Genomic DNA, 19,369 nt, shown 5'->3' with positions numbered 1-19,369 from the left:
TCTAAAATTAACTCCACATATTCCTCCCACGTGTAATCACCGGTCTCCGGCAATTCCCTCCACTTGTAAGCTATGAGGCCGATCTGATACAAGGACAAGTGGGAATCGGTAAATCCCGTGTATCTGGCAATGGTGCTAAACAGACGAGAGTATTCTCTAATTGGTAAGTTCGCTCGGCTCAACTGGACAAAGCACACTGCTAGATCCATTTCTGATGGTCAGTCTTTCTGTGACGAGGCAGACGAGAAATGAGGATCTAAATGCAGCTTTAATGAAAAACAAAAGATGAACAAAGTAACTCAGAATAAAACGAAACAAAAACATGGGAAATCAGGCACAGAACATGACAACACATGTAAAGACTGACAAAGAAACCAGGGGAAACAAGGGCTTAAATACACATGGGCAAACAAGGAAACGAGGAACACCTGGGGAAAACAAGCAGGGGAAAACCAATCATAAAATGAAACTACAAAAGGACTACAAACTAACAGGAAAAAGGAACTAAACAAGAATTTCAACATAAAAGTCAACACAAAAACATGGAATATGTGACAGTATATCCCATAATCTACTATTCAGTTTAATTTTCATTCAACTGTTATAGAGCAACATTGTAATCTATGGATATTCTGTATGGTATTGTAGTTACCCAGATCGACATGTGTCCACGCATTCTTTGCTGTCCCTGAACAGGTATTCTCTGCAGCTCAGACACTCATGGCTGTGTCGTCCCATGCAGCTCAGGCAGTTTGGATGACAGGGTTCACAGCGCTGTGTCTCCCCAATGAAAAATCCTTTTGGACACTCATCCACACAGCTGCCATCTGTGGATACAATGGAACCTTTTGTTTACACTAAAATCACTACAATGCAATTTTAAATTGTGAGTTTAAGTGAATAATAACATACATTTAGTTGGTTCCTCACACAAAGCTAAAGACCTGAAATATTTTGCATGAGTTGTATGTACTACTTTTATGAACATTTATGGTGCTTTATTTGTTGTTGTTTTTTTAAGCACTTTAATCACCATCCACTTGTACTGCTTGGAAAAGAGCAGCCTGAACATGTTCAAAAGGAGAAAAGAAAAAAGCTATACAAGGGTGGGGAGAAGACAGAATTTTATATATTTGGATAAAATTTCTCTTTAAACTAGGTAATGTCTGCTGAAATTATCACATGGTGTAAGCTGATTGGTCCTTTGATGTGAAATCGGGCAGCCAATCAACTTACATCTCTCTCTTTGTCTAAGAATGGCTCAGTTTTGCAGATAAGCTGGTTTCACTGCAGTGCACTGCAAGAGTTTTTCTCTGAAACCCACCTCCACCCCAGCACCACGTGCCTAGATCTGCTACATGGGGATTGTTTGTAATGTCTATCTGTGCAGCATGTGTTGCGTTTTGTCTAAATGTGCAGCACCAACATGTCCACATGGTGACTCAGTATGTCTGTGCATGTTCTAGCAATAGCAGGTCTCCGTACTCGTCCACCAGCAGCAGCAGCGTAGCAGATCTAGTCTGCCAAGACCAATATCCTATCAATATGTCATACCGACATTAACATGCTAAATCTTTCTGCGAGTTGTCAAGACTGAATTTAAAGATTTATTTTAACTCAAGCATGCCACCATGAGTCAATGCAACCTGCTAATTAATAATTCAACAGGTCTGCAGCCCTCATCCTCTTCCATTTGTAAATCTGCTAGCATCAGTCAACATTTCATGAACTCCAACACAGCATGAACTCACTCAGTAGATAGTGCTTCTGGTTGCAGTTGAGGCATTGGTTCTGGTGTGGGCCGGAGCACTCATGGCAGTATTTGTGACACAAGTGACACTCTCCATCCTGGTTGCTGTAGTGATGTGATGGGCAGGTGGTGGGTGTGGCACAGCGCCCGTGGGCGTCCATCGCCAGACCCTCAGAGCAGCTGGTGCAGGAGGTGTCTTGAGGATCAGAACAGGTCAGACAGGAACTGTCACAGGCTGCATGACAACAAAAGAAATAAGACAGGCTTATTCAATTTAATTGAATTCTTTTTTATCAATTAACTTCATAAAAAGTGAAGTAAACATGATCAAACTAAATTAATATTTGGTGTGACCACCCTTTGTCTTTAAAACAGCAACAGTTGTCCTTGGTACACTTGCACACATTTTTTCCAAATTAATATTAAATGGCAGAATTGCTAAGATACAATTGTGAAATGTGTTTTTGATTTTTACAAATACTGATGATAGAACATGTAAAAGTAACAAACTCACCCATACACTCTTTGGAGCGGCTCTCCCTATATGTATGTGAGGGGCAGGGCAGTAGACATGCTCCATTATGGAGCATGCTGTCAGGATCAGAGCAGGCATCACAGTTGTTTGATTCAGGCCCATCACATAATTCACAGTCTGGGTGACAGCGCTCACAAACGCCTCGCACTGTGTCTTTAAAAAATCCATCAGGGCACACCACGGTACACTGACCCACATGCAGGAAAAAGTCTTCCTTACAGTCTGGTACCGTACATGGTTAGAGGATGGATGAAGAAAAGAGAGAAAGTGAGAGATAGAACAATGTACGTGAATATACTTGATAACTTGGGCTGCCAAAGTTAATGTGTTAGTTTTGAGATTCACTTATGTGAAATACCATTCAATTTATTTATCATCATTAAAGAATTTACCTAATTTGACATTACAACTGTTTCATTCAGTGTGATTTCTAAAGACTAGTATGGTGTGTGACGAGGAGCAGGGCATGGCTGGGCCGTGATGGTGCATGGCTGGCGCTGAATCAGCTGATCAGTGGGAGAGCAAGATAAAGGGGAGCCGGCGGCACCAGTTCGGGAGAGAGAGAGAGACGCATGCGGCCGTGCTGCATGTGTGTCTGTATGTCCTTATGTTTTTTTTGAATGTTGAGTTTCTTATTAAACTTTACATTGACTGTTCAGCCGGTTCCCGCCTCCTCCTTGCCCATCCTTATACTGTTACAGTGGTGCCAAAACCCAGGAGGGAGGAGGGATGCGCTGTAGTAGAGTCCTCACCACTGCCATCCGCCAGGGGAGCAGCCGCGGCCATCTGCCTGGGGACGGAGGGGTCGCTGCCGACCGCCGAGAGCTGAAGGAATCCGGTGGCGCCCCGGCCTGAATGGGGCGGGGGAGGAGTGTTATGAGGAGGAATGTGTGGTCGGGCTGTGATGGTGCACAGCTGGCGCTGAATCAGCTGATCAGCGGGAGAGCGAGATAAAGGGGCCGGAGGCGCCAGTTCGGGAGAGAAAGAGATGCACGTGGCCGCGCTGCATTTGTGTCTGTGTGTCCTCATGTTTATGTTATGTTGAGTTTCTTATTAAACTTTACTTTGACTGTTCAGCTGGTTCCCGCCTCCTTGCCCATCCTTATATTGTTACATGGTGATATGAAATATCACCACTTTAAATTTAGGCAAATTTAAAATAAAATCACTTGTTCTAACTACAAAAAAATGTATTGTGCTTAATCATGACTAATTATGAATCTATTCACAACCATTTTGATAACTCATCTCTATTTTTCATTCCTGAATGTACAGTATCTCACATAAACAATGAATAATCAACATTGTCAGGTTGGTGTGTTTCAGTCTCACCTGTGCACAGGCCATCCTCAGAGCAGAGCACACAGCTGTCAGGACAGCGTACACACTCCCCACCCCTCACTGTGTATGCAGATGGACAGCTTGACACACACTCATGTTTGTGAAGCAGTAGTGTGTCTTCACAGCTAAGACAGTGTGTGGCGTTGCTCTCACATGTTGCACAACCAGATGCAGAGCTCTTACACACTTGTCCTATAGGATATCCTCTGAACATATGTATAGTATGCATGCACATAAATACACACTATTACTACATACAGCAACACTAAAAATGACCATCAAGGATGTTATATTTTTCAGAATTCAAAACCCATTAAGATGTTTTTAGCTTTTTTCTTTCCAAAATCTGATGAATACATTATGTAGCAAAAACAAACAAAAAAAAAAAAAAAAAAAAACAGCCCATTTAATTCTAAGGGTCAGATAAAGGGTAGAAAACAGTCATGTTAAACTAAATTATGGCTGTGTTTGGTGCAAGAAACTTTGACTAACATTATAAGTGGACCTTGCTGAAAAATTATAAAATGGGGGAAAAAATAACAATAATAAATTATGGAACGATCCCTTTAAAATCTAAATCTGTATAATCTAAATAATAATGTCTATTCATTGTCACCTCTTCAATATCATTTCACCTTTGTTTACACTGACTTGTTGGATTGTTGGAACTTTTTTGTAAATATTAGTGCTGTTAATGCAGGGATGATATATGATTGTAAAGGCATTAAAGTATTTCATTAATTTCTCATTCACATGTATTTAGATGTTTGTAAATGGCTCTAACCTAGTACACTTGCGCACACACTGTCCAGCCTGCAGATAAAGAGGGTTTTTACGTGCTGACTGGCAGCCTGTGCAGAGCTGTTCATCCTCGCACTGGGCACAACCCTGAGGACACGTCTCACAGTGACCAGTTTCCTTACTGCCAAAACTGCCCGCCGGGCATTGAGCCACACACATCTGATCCACATTCAGATACTGACCTGAAAAACACAGGTTAAAAACACATGGAAAATATGTAAAAATGTAAAACACAATGTAAAATCTAAATATCGGCCCATGCATCCATCCATCCATCCATCTATCCAATGAACCAATCAAACACCCAACCAACCAAACAACCATCCATCCATCATCCATCCAATGTTTGCATTTATTATACAACATTTATAAATCAGGCTCACATTTGAGTGCAGAGAGCAGGAGACTGAAGGAAAGGTGTGCGCACAGAGAGAGAGAGAGAGAGAGAGAGAGAGAGAGAGAGAGATAGCAATCAGACCTTTGACACAAGTGTTGCATTGATTCTTCAATCTGCCCCAGCAGGATTTACATGAAGAGTGACAAGCATCACATTCCCCATAATCTGATAGATGAGAGCAGAAAACAGTAGTAACCTTCTCAAAAATAAAGTTTCATTTAAAAACCAATAAGAGTTTTACATTCTGATGCCAACATTTTACATTCCAAAATACCACCAATTCAGTATTGCATTGAGAGAACACAGGAGGGCTTTCCTCTTTTAACAAATATGACCTAGAACCAAACTTTTGTATGAGCCAAATAATTTCGAAAGAACCATATAACCAACTCCAAATTCCTTGTATGGCCTTTACCTGGCAAATAAAATAAACTTCAAGAAGCCCATCCAGTAAAAACCTTTCCCAACAAGAAGAGGCATCTCTGCTGAACCCAAGGTGCTTCAAAGAACCACTGAAGAACCTTTATTTATTATATTGTATATGTCTAAAATGTTAATTAAAAATTTGATAGGCTTACAGTGCTAAATCAATTCTATATGATAGTAAAAGTTTTCCAGGGTCTTGATCATAGTCTGTTAATAAAACAGTAGGCTCTTCGAAACCTAGCCACTTTAAAAAGCTCATTGTATAGTACTGTGGCTTGGTCTGAAGCATCTAATTGTGAAGCACAGTGATTAAACACTCTGAAATTAAAGGCTCTTTTGTCAGGTTTGTGTTTTCAGCACGATCCTGCTCCATCCTCATATTAATATTTATCATAACATCTTTATGAAATCATCAATTGCCTTATATAATCTCATAGTCAAACAATGATATCTCATCAATATCTTAATTGTTTCTAGATACAAAATAGATTAAATGGAGAGCAAATTGAGACTTTTGGTTGAGTCTTTAGCTTCTTAGAATTTCTTCCTTAAAAAAGGCTCTTGTAATTTCAAAAGAGTTCTGAACAATGTTTCAAACTGTGCTCAGACTTACCAAGATACCAAAGTCTGTAAGCAAAAGTCAAAAATTTCAATATAAATGTAGCCAAGTGGATAAATTTCATGTAATTTAACTCTAGTCATAAATTGGATGTCACCCCTTTAAGACTGGAGTTCTGCGACACCGGAGCTCTGCGACGCCCACTTTCCAGCACTTTCTCATGTTAGACACGTCAGAACGTGCGTTGTGCAATAGAGCTTCTGGTTTTGTTAATCGTTTGAGAGTTCTTTGGGTAAATATCACATTTTACATGTATGTTGCATTTATGTTAAAATTGAGTGTTTGCTATGGGTTATTTTTGAAGGATGCATATGGATTGCATGTGTGGAGTTTGACCACATTCTGTGCACACATGTGGGTTTGTAAATATAGTATTAATCATATCTTATTTAATGATTTACAGCCCAGAGTGTTTTCCAAATAAGTGTAATACGTGTTATATGTGAAAATATGAGAAATCTATTGTTTTAAACTGTTGTACATGTCCTTAATGCCTGGTTAAAAATAAGTCAAATACTGTGACTGATTTAAGCATGTGTTAAATGCATAAAATGCTTTGAGTGATTTAAGCATGTGTTAAATGCATAAAATGCTTTGAGTGATTTAAGCATGTGTCAGATGCTGTGAATTGATATAAGCATGTATTAAGGTGTATTAAGGTGATGTATGTATGTTGAGGCATATGGGTGGACTAATGCCTTGTTTGTATTTTCTTTTGTCATTAGCCTCTAACGTATTTTATTACTGTATTTCATTTTTTCGTATTTCATTTGCTGTATTTCATTATGTTGTATTTCTTTCTACTGATTTTTCATTGTGCTGAAATTCAGTGAATCATTTTTGTTCTCATTTGGGACATTGTTCTTCACAGTATATATATATTTGTTATATTTGTTATTCCATTTTTCAATACAGCCTCATCGACCACTGTCCTTTTTTATAAAACAGCCATCAGAATAAAACCCCCAAAAGATATTTTTGTATCCTGTGTTGTTTTTTAATAACCACCAGCTACATAAATGCAAACATTTCTTATCAAATTCTTCCAAGATCAAATTATCTGAGGTATGCTATCCTCATTAATTTTATACTGTAGCTCTATACTCTTCCAGTATCAACAATTGTCTCATTTGTGCCTATATTATTTTATCCTAAGAAATTTTAGGTGAAACAAAAATACTTTAATTAAATATAACTGCTATGAAGAGCAAGCTTTGAGCAATAAAATGCTCTTCTAGGATGTGTGTCTCTCACCGGTAAGGTATGTCTGTGCAGGGCAGGTGTCCTCCTCAGACACACATTGTCCATTGTCCAGTGTGAGTCCATCACTGCAGCTGTCACAGTTATTATCCCCTGATCTGCTACATGTCCTGCAGTCTGAGTGACACTCCTCACACTCCTGAGATTCTTCATCACCATAGAAACCATCCAGGCACTCCAGCACACACTTCCCATCTGCAGAGGACAATAAACCCATGAAAGCCCTATTACAATTAATTGGTCAATATAAAATATGTTGTGAGTGTTTCTAAGATGTTTCAAAATCATGTTGTGTCTTGTCAAAATAAAGATTTATATTGTGCTTTGTTGCTGAGCTTGCACAGAATCTTAACCTACATACGTACAAATTGAGAGCACACATCTAAATGTGATCATCAATCTACTTTTATACTAGTATTATTTTTTGCATATTACCAAAATGTTACATCATGTCCCAACTAGCCCATGACAACAATGCCCCCACAATTAAAACTTTACAGGGCAAAAATACACCTGTAATGAAATTCCTGTTTTTTAATGTGTAACAACTGATAATTTTTTCATTTCATTATATTTATAGAAGTGTTTGACATAAAATGATGATATGATGTATGTTTTTACATGTTTCAATATAATGTAAAAATGTAATGTAATGTAAATAATGTAAAACATGCCCCTGAAGATTTCCAGGGGGCAACTATTGACCCGCCTTAAATTATTAGCGATGAATCCTTAAATCCATTAAATCTTAAAATTGTTTACCCTCACCAGTCACAACAATAATAATGGTCCCTTGATTTTTAATTCTGTTGCTTCAGGCTGGGCAGCCCCACACACAGTGAAACCTAATTTGTCTACATTCGTGCTCAACACAGCTGTATGCTATACAATGCATTATATACAATCTGACTAGCTTTGATTTTGTCACTTCACTCATTATTTTCCACTCAGTGAGGACAGAAAGGTTCCTTGCCACTCGGAAGTTGTTATTAGGTGGTTACTTGGTTAGGGTTCAGTCCTGGACTAGTGAATGAGTGACAATTTGTAACTTCATGGTACTGTAAGAGGTTTTCTCAAGATAACCTTGTGGTCTTACCTGACAGGAAGAGGTCAGCTTCACACCAGTAACATTCATCTTCATCACAGCTGACACAATCAAGTTCACACGAGACACAGCTCATGCTCTCCTCCACTGTGTATGTCTTGGCAGGACAGTGCTTGTAGCAGCCCTCCTCATACCTGCACACACAGAAAGATTCAGTCACATGATCTGACCAACACATGCAAGTACATGCTAGCAAATATTTATATTAACTCATTCAAACGCTTCTTACTTGTAATACCCATTAGTGCAGGACAGACAGTGCTTGGGATTATCTGCAAAATATAGAAGGTAATGTCTATTATCTTTTGTCAACTCAATCCAGTTTATTAAAAAATGTGACATCAAACTGACCTGTTACAGCCAACCACTATACATCAAATAAAAAAGAAAAGAAAACAGATATAACTTACAAAGAACACACTTCTTGCATCCCTCTTCACATGACATGCAAACATCATATTCTGGGTCTTCCACCTCCCCTACATACAGACACAGAATTCATTTAATTGATTGATTTTCTCCTTGAACTGTAAAACAGGCAAAAATGATGGCATCACTAATGGTATTTCACTGTACAGAGTAGGAAGATACTAGCCATACCTTCTCCACACTCCAGAGGATTACAGACTCCGTCACCGATGTAGAAGGAGTCTTCACACCTGATACAGTGTGATGCTGAGGAGCAGAGTGTGCAGTGTGCAGGACAAGGCTCACATGACTTCAGTGTCATGTGGAAATGAGCCTGAGGACACGCATCCACACATTCACCATGATACAGGTACCGGTCCACACCAAATTTATCTACAACACAAACCAAACACAAAAAATATACATCCATGCAGGGCCGGGAGTAGGATACAATTTTTGGGTGGACATTTGGACTTTCAGGGTAGGCAACAGGTTCTGTTTTCATCTGACTGGGGGGGTGGCCAACCTATCCCTTTAAAACAGCACCAAATCTCCTAGGTACACTTGCATACAGTTTAAAAAAAAAAAATAAATAAATAAAGCAGATAGGTTTTGGCAGATAGGTTGTTCCAATCTTCATGGAGAACTTGCCACAGTTGATTCATGTAATCCCAGACTGACCAAATGGACTAAAATGGGTTAAGATGGTAAAGGAGTCCTCACCTGTATCACAGCTGGTACAGTTAGCAGGTCCAGCATCTACACACTGGTCACAGGTGTGGTCACAGAGATGACACTGGCCATTGAATGGGTACTTCCCATTTGAGCAGGTGACCTCACAATATCCCTCATCCAGCCAGCTAAACCAGCAACAGAGCAGAAATAACATTATAATCCTGCTGGAAAATCCAGCTAAAACCAGCTTAAAGTGGTAGTTGGATTTACATGTTCTCTATTTGGCCCATGCTGCTCATTTTCGGTAATTTGATGATCAAGTCTTGTTTGGATGCTTGATCAGTTAAACTACTAGCTGGTGGGGTCAAGATCAACCTGGTAGACCATCTTGGTGAAGCTAGTAAGCGCTGGCAGACCACCTTAAATCAACAACAAATCTACCAACTTTCCAATAACAGCTTGATCAACATGTTTTAAAAACTAACTTGACCACCTTAGAGGCTTTTCACTCTGAACATGTTTTTTTGTTGTTACATGTTAGACGGACGTCTTTCACCTTTGCGCTGCATCTCGCTGTACCGGAGCGGTGTGTTTTTTAATCTCTCTTTCAAGTTAAAAAGTGCATAAACTTTTAAACGTGAACCTCAAGAAAACCTGCATTCTGTTATCATATTTTGTGTGGTGTCTATTTTAAAAAAAAAAAAATTTTTTGTGAAAGAACGTGTTTGGTCTGAATGGCTCCTTAAGCTTGTTAGATCTGTTTTTTTCTAACAGGTAAGGGAACAAATGAAGTTTAGACATGAATCTCTGAATGGCGCAAGCTGATAGGTTCTATGAACTTCTTATCTGTTCGCCAATCAGCTGGCTCACATGTGATAAGTCAAGACAATTGGCTCACATGGTGTAAGCTGATAGGTCCTTTGATGTGTAATCGTGTAGCCAATCAACTTGCGTACTCTCTCTTTGCCTAACTTTCAAATTTGCAGGTGTGCAGGTAAGCTGGTTTCACTGCTGCACGGTGTGAGAGTTTAAATCTTCTACATGGGAGATTGTATTTATGTCTAATTGTTCAGCAGCATGTCATACATGCTTGATGCAGCATGTCTTGTGTTTTTCTAATTGTGCAGCATCTCCACATGTCCACACTTAACTCAGTATGCTCTGCAGCAGCAGCAGCAGCAGCGTAGCAGATCTAGTCAGCCAAAACCAATATCCTATCAATCTGTCACACCCAGATTAACATGCTAAATCAAGAGTTTTCATGACTGAACTGTTGGTATAGCATAGCTGTATATCAATCTTGTTTCTCGGCAAAATACAGTGTAAAACTAACAAACTGAATGTGAAAAGGAAACGTTTTTCTTACCGTGTGTTGGGGCAGCTGAGACAGTCTTCACTTTTTGGACCTTTACATTTATGACAGGACACATCACATGCCTGGCACTCTCCATTGTCATCTTTATACTCACCTAGAACACACAAACACGAAACATAATTGTGTCTGTTGGCATTCATCACAATACATATCAAATATTTAGATTGTGTTAACAGGTTTGTAGGTAGAATAAAACTTACCATCACCACAGTTATGACTGAGAACACACACGCCATTTTGAAGTGTGTGTCCATCTACACACTCACTGCAGTTCCCTTTACCTGGACCAACACAGGCTAAACAGCTCAAATCACACCTGCACAGATGAGCACACACATACACACACTCCTCAGAATCAAAACAGCAGTCAAATATGATGACAATAACTGCTGGAAAGCTGAGATGTTATAGCACACACACCTCTTGCATGTGCTCTGTGTATCTGAGCCGTCTGAGTTCAGTTGAACAGCATAGAAACCTTGACTGCAGGAGGACACACATCTCCAGTTCTCCATCAGGTAGTCTTCAGCACAGCGGTTACAGGACTCCAGACCTGCAGCTGTACAAAGACATGTCGTTAAACCATCACATACACACTCATACAACCTCCCCTGTCAAAACCTTCTAAAAGATTTTCTACAGGATTCCAATTGGAATTTTATAATAAATTTGTACCAACCCAAAGTTATTCTAAGGATATTTTCAAATAAGAATCCTACTGGAAAAACTGATATTCCTACAGGAATTTTTATTCACATTTGAGTCAATATTAAAGGAATGTTCCAGGTTTACAACAAGTTAACCTCAGTCGACAGCACTTGTGGCATTATGTTGATTACCACAAAAAAATTATTTCAACTCATCCCTCGTCTATCAAAAAAAAAAAAAAAAAAAAAAAAATATCGCTATTACATTGAGGCATTTACAGTGCAAGTGAATGGGGCCAGTTCATACAAATTTAAATACACATTGTTTCAAAAGTACAGCCACAAGACATAAACATTAAACGTGTTAACATGATTTTTGTGTAATAAAATCGCTTAGTAACCTTGTCCCTGTAAAGTTATATCTAACATTACAACTTCGCAGTCATGATGACTTAACACCAGTAAACCATGTAATCTAGTAAACACTGTCACTCTTTTTGGATGCTTCAGGATTGGTCAAATTATGACTGAAATTCCAAAAGGAACCCTGTATACATTCCTTCAGGATTGTTTGACTAGAGTATGTAGACACTGTAAAACATTATGGAGCAGAATACATAGGGAGGGATGTCATAATTATTGATGATTTGTAGTGTTTCTATAGATTGTACCAGCACATGTAGCACAGGCTGGGTGGCAGGGCTCACATGAGTCCCCCTGCTCACTGTAGTACCAGCCTGCCTCACAACTCTTTTGACATCTATTGCCCAATAGACTGAAAGGGACAAAGAAAAAGACTGTCATCTCTGATCACACTGAACAGAGGCTACTCTGCCTCATTTACACCAATGCAATTTCAGAAGGTTGAAAATGTCATAAAAATCTATTACCTTGTGCCCTCAGAGCACTCGGTGCAAACAGTGGCTGAAGTGCATTTCATGCAGTTCTCACTACACCTCCTGCACACGTTGTCCTCTGCATTACAAACAAATTAATCACACAAAGTGTGTCAGATTTTTAAGTGGCCCCAAAAGGTATTTGGTCAAATAAGTCACACTTAAAAATGTACAAATGTGATAGCATTAGATAACAAAATATCAAATCAGATGACATTTATTTGAAAGTAAGACAGCACAAACACACAAATAAGTTGAGGTTATAAAACAATAGATATACTGTTAAAAATTAAGACTTCACATTTAGACACGTTCTGGTTGTCACAGTTAGTTTAACATGTCCATAATTAATGTGATGACCCTTACAAAACATCCACAGTTCTGACAAACTTGCCACAAATTTATTTTACATTTAAATGATCTTGCGATTCGCTGCAAATGTTTGCCAGAAGTTTGCAGTTCTTCACCAGTAGTGTTGAACAAACTGAAAAAAATCACCTCGAGACCAGTTTGTTAAACATAATTGTAAAAATGGCTCAAGAAAGTGAAGTTCTGAGAGAAGCAATATTTGTTTGTAGATGCCACTTGGGTTTTTGTTATTTAATGTAATAAAAATTTGTAGCATCACACTTACCATTGTAAAGGTAGTATCCATCCTCACAGCTGGTCACACAGCTGTTCTTTTTCTCATTCAGATGGAATCCAGACTTGCAGACTGTGCACTGATCACTGCGGCTCCCCAAACATGACTTACAGGAGGAGTAACACTTTTTACATCTCTTCTTATCGCCCCAGAAGCCGGATGGACACTCAGACACACAGCTCCTGGACATATGCAGATACAGGAAAAGCCTATAACTATCACTGCAGGTAGTTTCTTGTTAGGTTTATTTCAGTGCTTTAATAAAGATGGTGTACTGTTTAGTATTATTATCAACGTTTGCCAATTTTTAAATGCCAGTGAGAGAAATGAAGTTGGCTGACTGTGTGTTGTTTTTGAACTTGAGGAAAAAGTGCAGACAGGAGACACATTGGTGAGGTCCCGGTCCCTCACAGCCATCTTCACTACATTCAGGGTTGCAAGAGCCTTACGAAGAGAAAAGGGAACAGATGTGCACATATAAATAAAAAATAATCTTCACTTTGTGTGCTTAAGAATACAGTATACTTAAAAAGATTCAGGCAAATCACCATTGTATTCTTCTGTCGTGTCATCCTCAGATGGCAGCTGGGCAGAGCGGGGCTGTTCATGTCGTGTGTCTGGATGTATGGACGTGCCATAAAGAACCAGAGACCATTCTATCAGTTTCCCTAATATAGAAAAATAGGTTATTACAAATAATCAAGGCTGTTAAAGTTTGTATATCAATGTATTACAGATTGTATTCTAGACATCTGTCAGGAACCTGTCACCTTAGTCAGCTTGGTTTATATTTCTTTGTGTCAGAATCCTGACACCCATGTCTTGTCTTTTGTGTTTGTATTGAGCACATGGCTTCTGTTTTGGTTGTCTTTCCATGTGGTCTCCTGTGTCTTTTTTCTTAACAAGGCAAACAAGGGGGCGGATTAAGAAATGAGACAGACTCCTGACTCTTGGCTGAATCCTGTAGGTTGCTTGTGCCTGCCAGCTCTGCATTATTCTCTGGCCTGGCCAGCTTGCTTCTTCTGCCCATCCGGTTCGGCCACCCAACCAGCTCCTCTAGTCAACCCCTGTTTCCAGCCAGTCTGTTTGTGTCCTCCACCTTTTTTGGACTGTGTTTTTTCCCTTCTGGGATATTTTATGTTGCCTTTATTTAATAAACTCTTTGTTTTGCCTCTGCACTTTAGTCCTTGACCCCTCCTTAACACTAACCCTGACAGAACAAACTGGCCAGAAAAGAGGACTTCTTTTGCACATCTCTCACACGCCAGGGCTCCATTAGAAAGCAAATGCTCTAGCTTGACCAGCTCTATTCCCTACATCAAGGGGAGGCTCACGTCAGGGACTTTGTCTGTGACTTCTTTATCATGGCAGATGGGCTGGACTTCAACGATGCTTCTCATAATTACATTTTCCACACCTACCTCAACGAGCCCCTCAGCTCCTGGGAGATGAGAAGGCTGGGGATTCTTTCCTTCCGAAATTTGTGGGCTACGTTTTCCACCACAGGGAGTCTAAAACCCCACTCCATGGTCTGTCCCCCATGTTGATTGTCCCACCCCCCACCCTGAGCTATCCAAATCCCCAGTCCTCCAATAACTCATAATTGGAGAAGGAGGAGGAAGATCGGTCCTGCCTCACTTCTTGCTGCAGCTTTCACTGAGGTGGTAGGAGCCGATGAAGCTTTCCCAGAGATGGTCAGAGCCACTGCATCTATCCCTGAGGTTGCCAGAGCCGCAGCAGTTTTCCCAAAAGTGGCTTAACCAGCTGCAGCATCCCCACAGCCTTCAGCATCGCTTCAACCCTGTAAGAGAAGAAGGATTGGAAGGAGGGCTCTCACCCTTCCAGCCTAGTCTCGGCCATGGAGGCTGTTCCCAGCTGCCAGCGCTTCCTGTCATGGCCACTGAAGCTGTTTTCCTGTTGCCTGTGCTCCCGTCCAAAGCTAAGGAGGTTGTTTCCCAGCCAGATACTCTACCTGATATGGCAACGGAGGCCATTTCCTTGCCACCAGAACTCCCTGTTGCAACCGTGAAAGCCGCTTTATAGCTAGTAGATCTCCTTGCCAGGGTCAAGGAGGCTGTTTTCCGGCCATCAGATTTTCCTGCCACTGCCGAGGTGGCCACACCTGCGTTACCTGCCATGGCCTTTGAGGCTGTTTCCCCTATGTTCCAGGAGGCCGTCGCCCCTCTAGAGTCCTATGTTGAGGCCTTCACCACTCCAGGGTCCCATGTGGAGTACATTGCCTGTCCAGAGTCCCATGTAAAGGCCATCGCCCCTCCAGAGTCCCCTGTCGATGCCAGCATTTCCTGGGTTGCCACCGCTCTCCTGTGTGCATCCCATTCAGTCCCTCCATACCTCATTTGCTGGTCAGTCTTTCCAGGCCTGGTTCCCCTTTGTGTCCGTCCTGGCCCAGTGTCCCTGTCAGTTTCTCCTGGTCTTGTTTCACTGGCTGCCCCACGACTTCTGTCTCCCTACTCCAATCTCCCCATCACCCAAGGTCAGCTCTACATCTATCACTTATGAAGCTACTGGTCACACAAGCTTCTCTGCTTCCAGAGCCAGACACAGCTGCCAGTTCCCTTGAGGGATTTGCCACTATAGCTCTCTGTTCGATCACTGCCTCTAATCTGAAGCTCTGTTTAACCCTCATTTCAGGAGTCGTTTTCCCCTCTACCCATTGTGAAGGTCGTACCTCAGTTGGGCTCTCCTCTTCCCTGTTCTGTCCATGCTGATTTTACTGTCAGTCCAGTCAAGTTCTTACCAGTCAGACCCTGATTTTAAGTCAGCTCATTCAAGTCCTGATCCCTGGTTGGTCCAGCCAGGCCCTGATCTTCAGCCAGTACTGACTACCGTGGCAGCTCCCCAAGGCCTCTCCAGTCCTGCTCTTCAAGGCCTGCTCTGACCTTGTTCATGCTCTTGAGCTGCTTGACCCTGGTCCCTACCCAGAGCCACCCCATGGTCTCCCCATCCCACCCTCCCTACCTGCTCCTCTGGCATCCACCTAGTCTGTCTTTCTGGTACCCCCTCTTGGCTGACTCCCTTCCAATTTACTCTGCCAATGCCCTCCTGGTTCTGTTGGTGTCCTGCCACCTGTTTTTGGACTGCATTTTTGGACTTTGAGGATACCTAATGTTGCCCTAATTTAATAAACTCTTTTGTTTGTCCTCTGCACTTGAGTCCTGGACACCTTCTTAACACTAACCCTGACAACAACACCCTTCCATTTACACATCCAATGCATATTTCCAGTTCTATCGCCAAAGTACTTTCTTGTAAGCATGGGCACCTTGGAGTCGGCTATTTCTCTGTGGAGACGGTGTATCTCTGATTTCTAGGATCCAGTCTCCTGCTGGTTTTTCCCCCCAGCAATGTGTTGTCAGGAACTCCCACTTTTGGAAGCCCTCAGTGGAGTGATCATTCAGTCTGGACAGAACACATCAATAGAATCAATAAAATAATAGTCCAATAATCTTCCAGGGCATTTACTGGGGCTGTAATTTAAATAAAAAGTGTCAATACACTGAGTAAAGCAATTGATAAATGGAATATCAAGTGCACAATTTTAAACAGCCAATTCAGGTGCCTCACCGGACATTGTAATGCTTAGGTCAAGGCTCATAACACAGAAAATAAGACAGTGCAGAACAAGTACAATACAATTCTGTAAGTAAAGTATTCCAGATCTTTTGGACGTGTTTGCGCCATTACCTGATTTGCATCAATTACTTTAATGAACAAGGTGCTGAAACAACTGAAGCTGACAGTGCATGCATATTAACAACGCCATTAGCGAGCACAGTTTGTTTCCATAGTATATTCCCCTCTTTAAATTGTAACTTTGCTCTCCCCTCTAAACTTGAAAAAGGCACCAATTAACTTCTAAAAGAACAAGAGGGTTGACATATGTTACAGTGTTATTACTAAGTAAGGTAAGAGTTGCTGAGGATATTTTTGGGTGAAATAGGAGTTTACTGCAATATGCTGAACATTTAAGCAAACTCAGGTTTGTCAACTCCCCTGACAATGTTATGTATTTCAATTAATTATGTATTTATTATTCTTGTTATGACTCTTTATGGTTGAGTTAGCTCAGTGTATTCGTACCTGTTTGTGAGCAGCTGAGATCTGGTTCCAGATGGTGATGTCAGCATGATTGACAGGTCTCCACGGTGAGGATGTGTGATTGTGACACGTACAATGACATGTTCCAGAGAGATCACATGCTGCAGACGCTGAGCAGAGCAGCCTGAGGACTTCAACACTGATCTCAACACTCTCTCTGGGCTAATGATCCTGACAATGATGGAGAGAATTTGGGTCAGTGACTTCTTAAGCAAATAACACTTACAATAACAAGAAAATGCCCAAAAATACCATGGTGTTTTGGACATGTACCATGCTAATACCATGGTATTCTTTGTACCTTGGAATACCATAGAAACACCTTCATACATAAGAAAGACCCGCCCCTCCCTCTCGTTATCATTGCCCCTCCTCTGAAGGCGATCCATCAGCCAGGCTCACAACGAGAGTGGACAGGAGAGAAAAGTAGTGCAATTTAATAAGCCTCTTTGGGCAGCGGATGATGAGGCGCACCTGATGTGAATATAGCCTCATCACCACTTCCATAAGAACGTAGAACGCACACCTCCTCGTGTGCACGTACTGACATCCTCCTAGGTCCAAGAACGGAGCAGGGAGAGTCCGGTGTATGTTAGATGTGTCACAAGACCCACACCTCCGGTTTGAAATAGATGCGATGCCGGGTCAGGATGCTGGGCCACCCTTCCCCGCGAAAGCAGCAGCCCCAGGGAAGCCAAGTCGATCAGAGAAGCTGCCACCCCTCATGCCTTGATCCAGCAGGGGAGCACGTTGCGGCTGCTGGCCCCCGCCTATTACACATGGACCTTACCCTTTCATCACCACCTTTCCTTCATATAGCCCCATTCATTGTGGGAGCACCAGATCTCCCTTTTTTCTTTTTCTTTTTTTTTTTAGATCACCCCACCAAACATGGTAGGCTGCATAAGAGTTCCATGTAATTACCATCTGATAGCATCACCATACTATGGTTCCACCACAGTACTAAGAAAGTATGCATATATGTGATCTACAGCAGTTTGAATCATAATTGAACAATAATCAATAAAAAAAAGAATATGATATATGAATATGACAGTGATTATATCACCTGCCATTCTGGACTGAGTTCTCCTCACACACGTGTTGTGCAGGCACCTGCCTCCAGGTCTCCGCCTCTTTTACCATGGCCTCAGCATCCATCAACCCAAACCCATAAAGGTGACTAACTGCACAAAAGCCAATGATAAACTGTATAAGAAATTGGCCACCAAGCAGACAATGAGAACACTTTATTGCCTGAGTGTATTACATTGAGTGCATGGTGATGGCTGTGTAATGGCTGTTTCCCAATTCACATACTGGCTGCGTCCAAAAGCTTAGGCACCTGCTCTGATGTCTCACTGCCCAGCCAGTCAATGACATTTGTAAATTACCTGCAGCCATGTTTATTCTTTCAAACAACCAGTGAACCACACACAGAGGATTTTGGGATATCAAAGGCAGTGAAGGCTGGGTCTGTGCTGAAACTGGCCAAATCAAGTTATCTCAGTGGACAGGATCTGATGTAAAACAGCCATTCTCTCTCATTAATGTGCACTGGGCTCATTCAACTATAAACACTTGCTAGTGGAAGCTCACGTAAGCACTTTCTCTTAAAGAGACAGTACCGATTTACACCTTGTCCTAACCAGACGCGACACTTTAAGTTTCCAGTGACAAGCATTCTGTCTGTCCACACCAGGCTTGACGCGACACCGCGATATTCATACACTAAAATTAGGATAATTGACAATAAAATGTCGAAAACAGAGCAAGTCGGAACAGTATGTTTATTGAACGCAACTCATTTTCTCACATAAGCCAGGGCTCGACATTAACGCTTGTCCGCTTGTCCGGGACAAGTGGATTTTTGCAAGGGGAAGAGAATTTTACTTGCCCGACCGGACAAGCTGCCTGATTGAAACCTTTATAATGATAAAAATACCAGGTTTATTTGTGATTCAGCATATGCCTGAAGCACTTATTTTAAATATATATATATATATATATATATATACAGGTGCATCTCAATAAATTAGAATGTCGTGGAAAAGTTCATTTATTTCAGTAATTCAACTCAAATTGTGAAACTCGTGTATTAAATAAATTCAATGCACACAGACTGAAGTAGTTTAAGTCTTTGGTTCTTTTAATTGTGATGATTTTGGCTCACATTTAACAAAAACCCACCAATTCACTATCTCAAAAAATTAGAATATGGTGACATGCCAATCAGCTAATCAACTCAAAACACCTGCAAAGGTTTCCTGAGCCTTCAAAATGGTCTCTCAGTTTGGTTCACTAGGCTACACAATCATGGGGAAGACTGCTGATCTGACAGTTGTCCAGAAGACAATCATTGACACCCTTCA

The 19,369-nt window shown here is 41.1% G+C and overlaps 1 protein-coding gene across 1 annotated transcript in view; it reads right to left on the bottom strand.

Moving 5' to 3' along the window:
* LOC127436987 (proprotein convertase subtilisin/kexin type 5-like) overlaps positions 1 to 19,369 on the bottom strand; it is a 49,174-nt gene that overhangs the window by 19,160 nt on the left and 10,645 nt on the right. Inside the window, exons 11-33 of the mRNA XM_051691546.1 lie at positions 18,067 to 18,184; positions 16,980 to 17,168; positions 16,162 to 16,298; positions 13,427 to 13,546; positions 13,220 to 13,322; positions 12,870 to 13,060; positions 12,230 to 12,314; positions 12,011 to 12,114; positions 11,113 to 11,251; positions 10,893 to 11,008; positions 10,684 to 10,786; positions 9,366 to 9,502; positions 8,835 to 9,035; positions 8,645 to 8,713; positions 8,464 to 8,506; positions 8,226 to 8,368; positions 7,124 to 7,324; positions 4,906 to 4,989; positions 4,411 to 4,609; positions 3,618 to 3,832; positions 2,265 to 2,507; positions 1,752 to 1,985; positions 653 to 827 (exon numbers count right to left, since the gene is read on the bottom strand). Of these exons, the coding sequence (XP_051547506.1) occupies positions 653 to 827; positions 1,752 to 1,985; positions 2,265 to 2,507; positions 3,618 to 3,832; positions 4,411 to 4,609; positions 4,906 to 4,989; positions 7,124 to 7,324; positions 8,226 to 8,368; positions 8,464 to 8,506; positions 8,645 to 8,713; positions 8,835 to 9,035; positions 9,366 to 9,502; positions 10,684 to 10,786; positions 10,893 to 11,008; positions 11,113 to 11,251; positions 12,011 to 12,114; positions 12,230 to 12,314; positions 12,870 to 13,060; positions 13,220 to 13,322; positions 13,427 to 13,546; positions 16,162 to 16,298; positions 16,980 to 17,168; positions 18,067 to 18,184 (3,349 nt within the window). The remainder of the gene's footprint in view (positions 1 to 652; positions 828 to 1,751; positions 1,986 to 2,264; positions 2,508 to 3,617; positions 3,833 to 4,410; positions 4,610 to 4,905; positions 4,990 to 7,123; positions 7,325 to 8,225; positions 8,369 to 8,463; positions 8,507 to 8,644; positions 8,714 to 8,834; positions 9,036 to 9,365; positions 9,503 to 10,683; positions 10,787 to 10,892; positions 11,009 to 11,112; positions 11,252 to 12,010; positions 12,115 to 12,229; positions 12,315 to 12,869; positions 13,061 to 13,219; positions 13,323 to 13,426; positions 13,547 to 16,161; positions 16,299 to 16,979; positions 17,169 to 18,066; positions 18,185 to 19,369) is intronic.

This window comes from Myxocyprinus asiaticus, chromosome 4, assembly GCF_019703515.2.
Source record: "Myxocyprinus asiaticus isolate MX2 ecotype Aquarium Trade chromosome 4, UBuf_Myxa_2, whole genome shotgun sequence".
Classification (NCBI taxonomy): domain Eukaryota; kingdom Metazoa; phylum Chordata; class Actinopteri; order Cypriniformes; family Catostomidae; genus Myxocyprinus; species Myxocyprinus asiaticus.
Note: the sequence above shows the minus strand (reverse complement) of the source record. Positions and strands in the feature narration are given on the sequence as shown.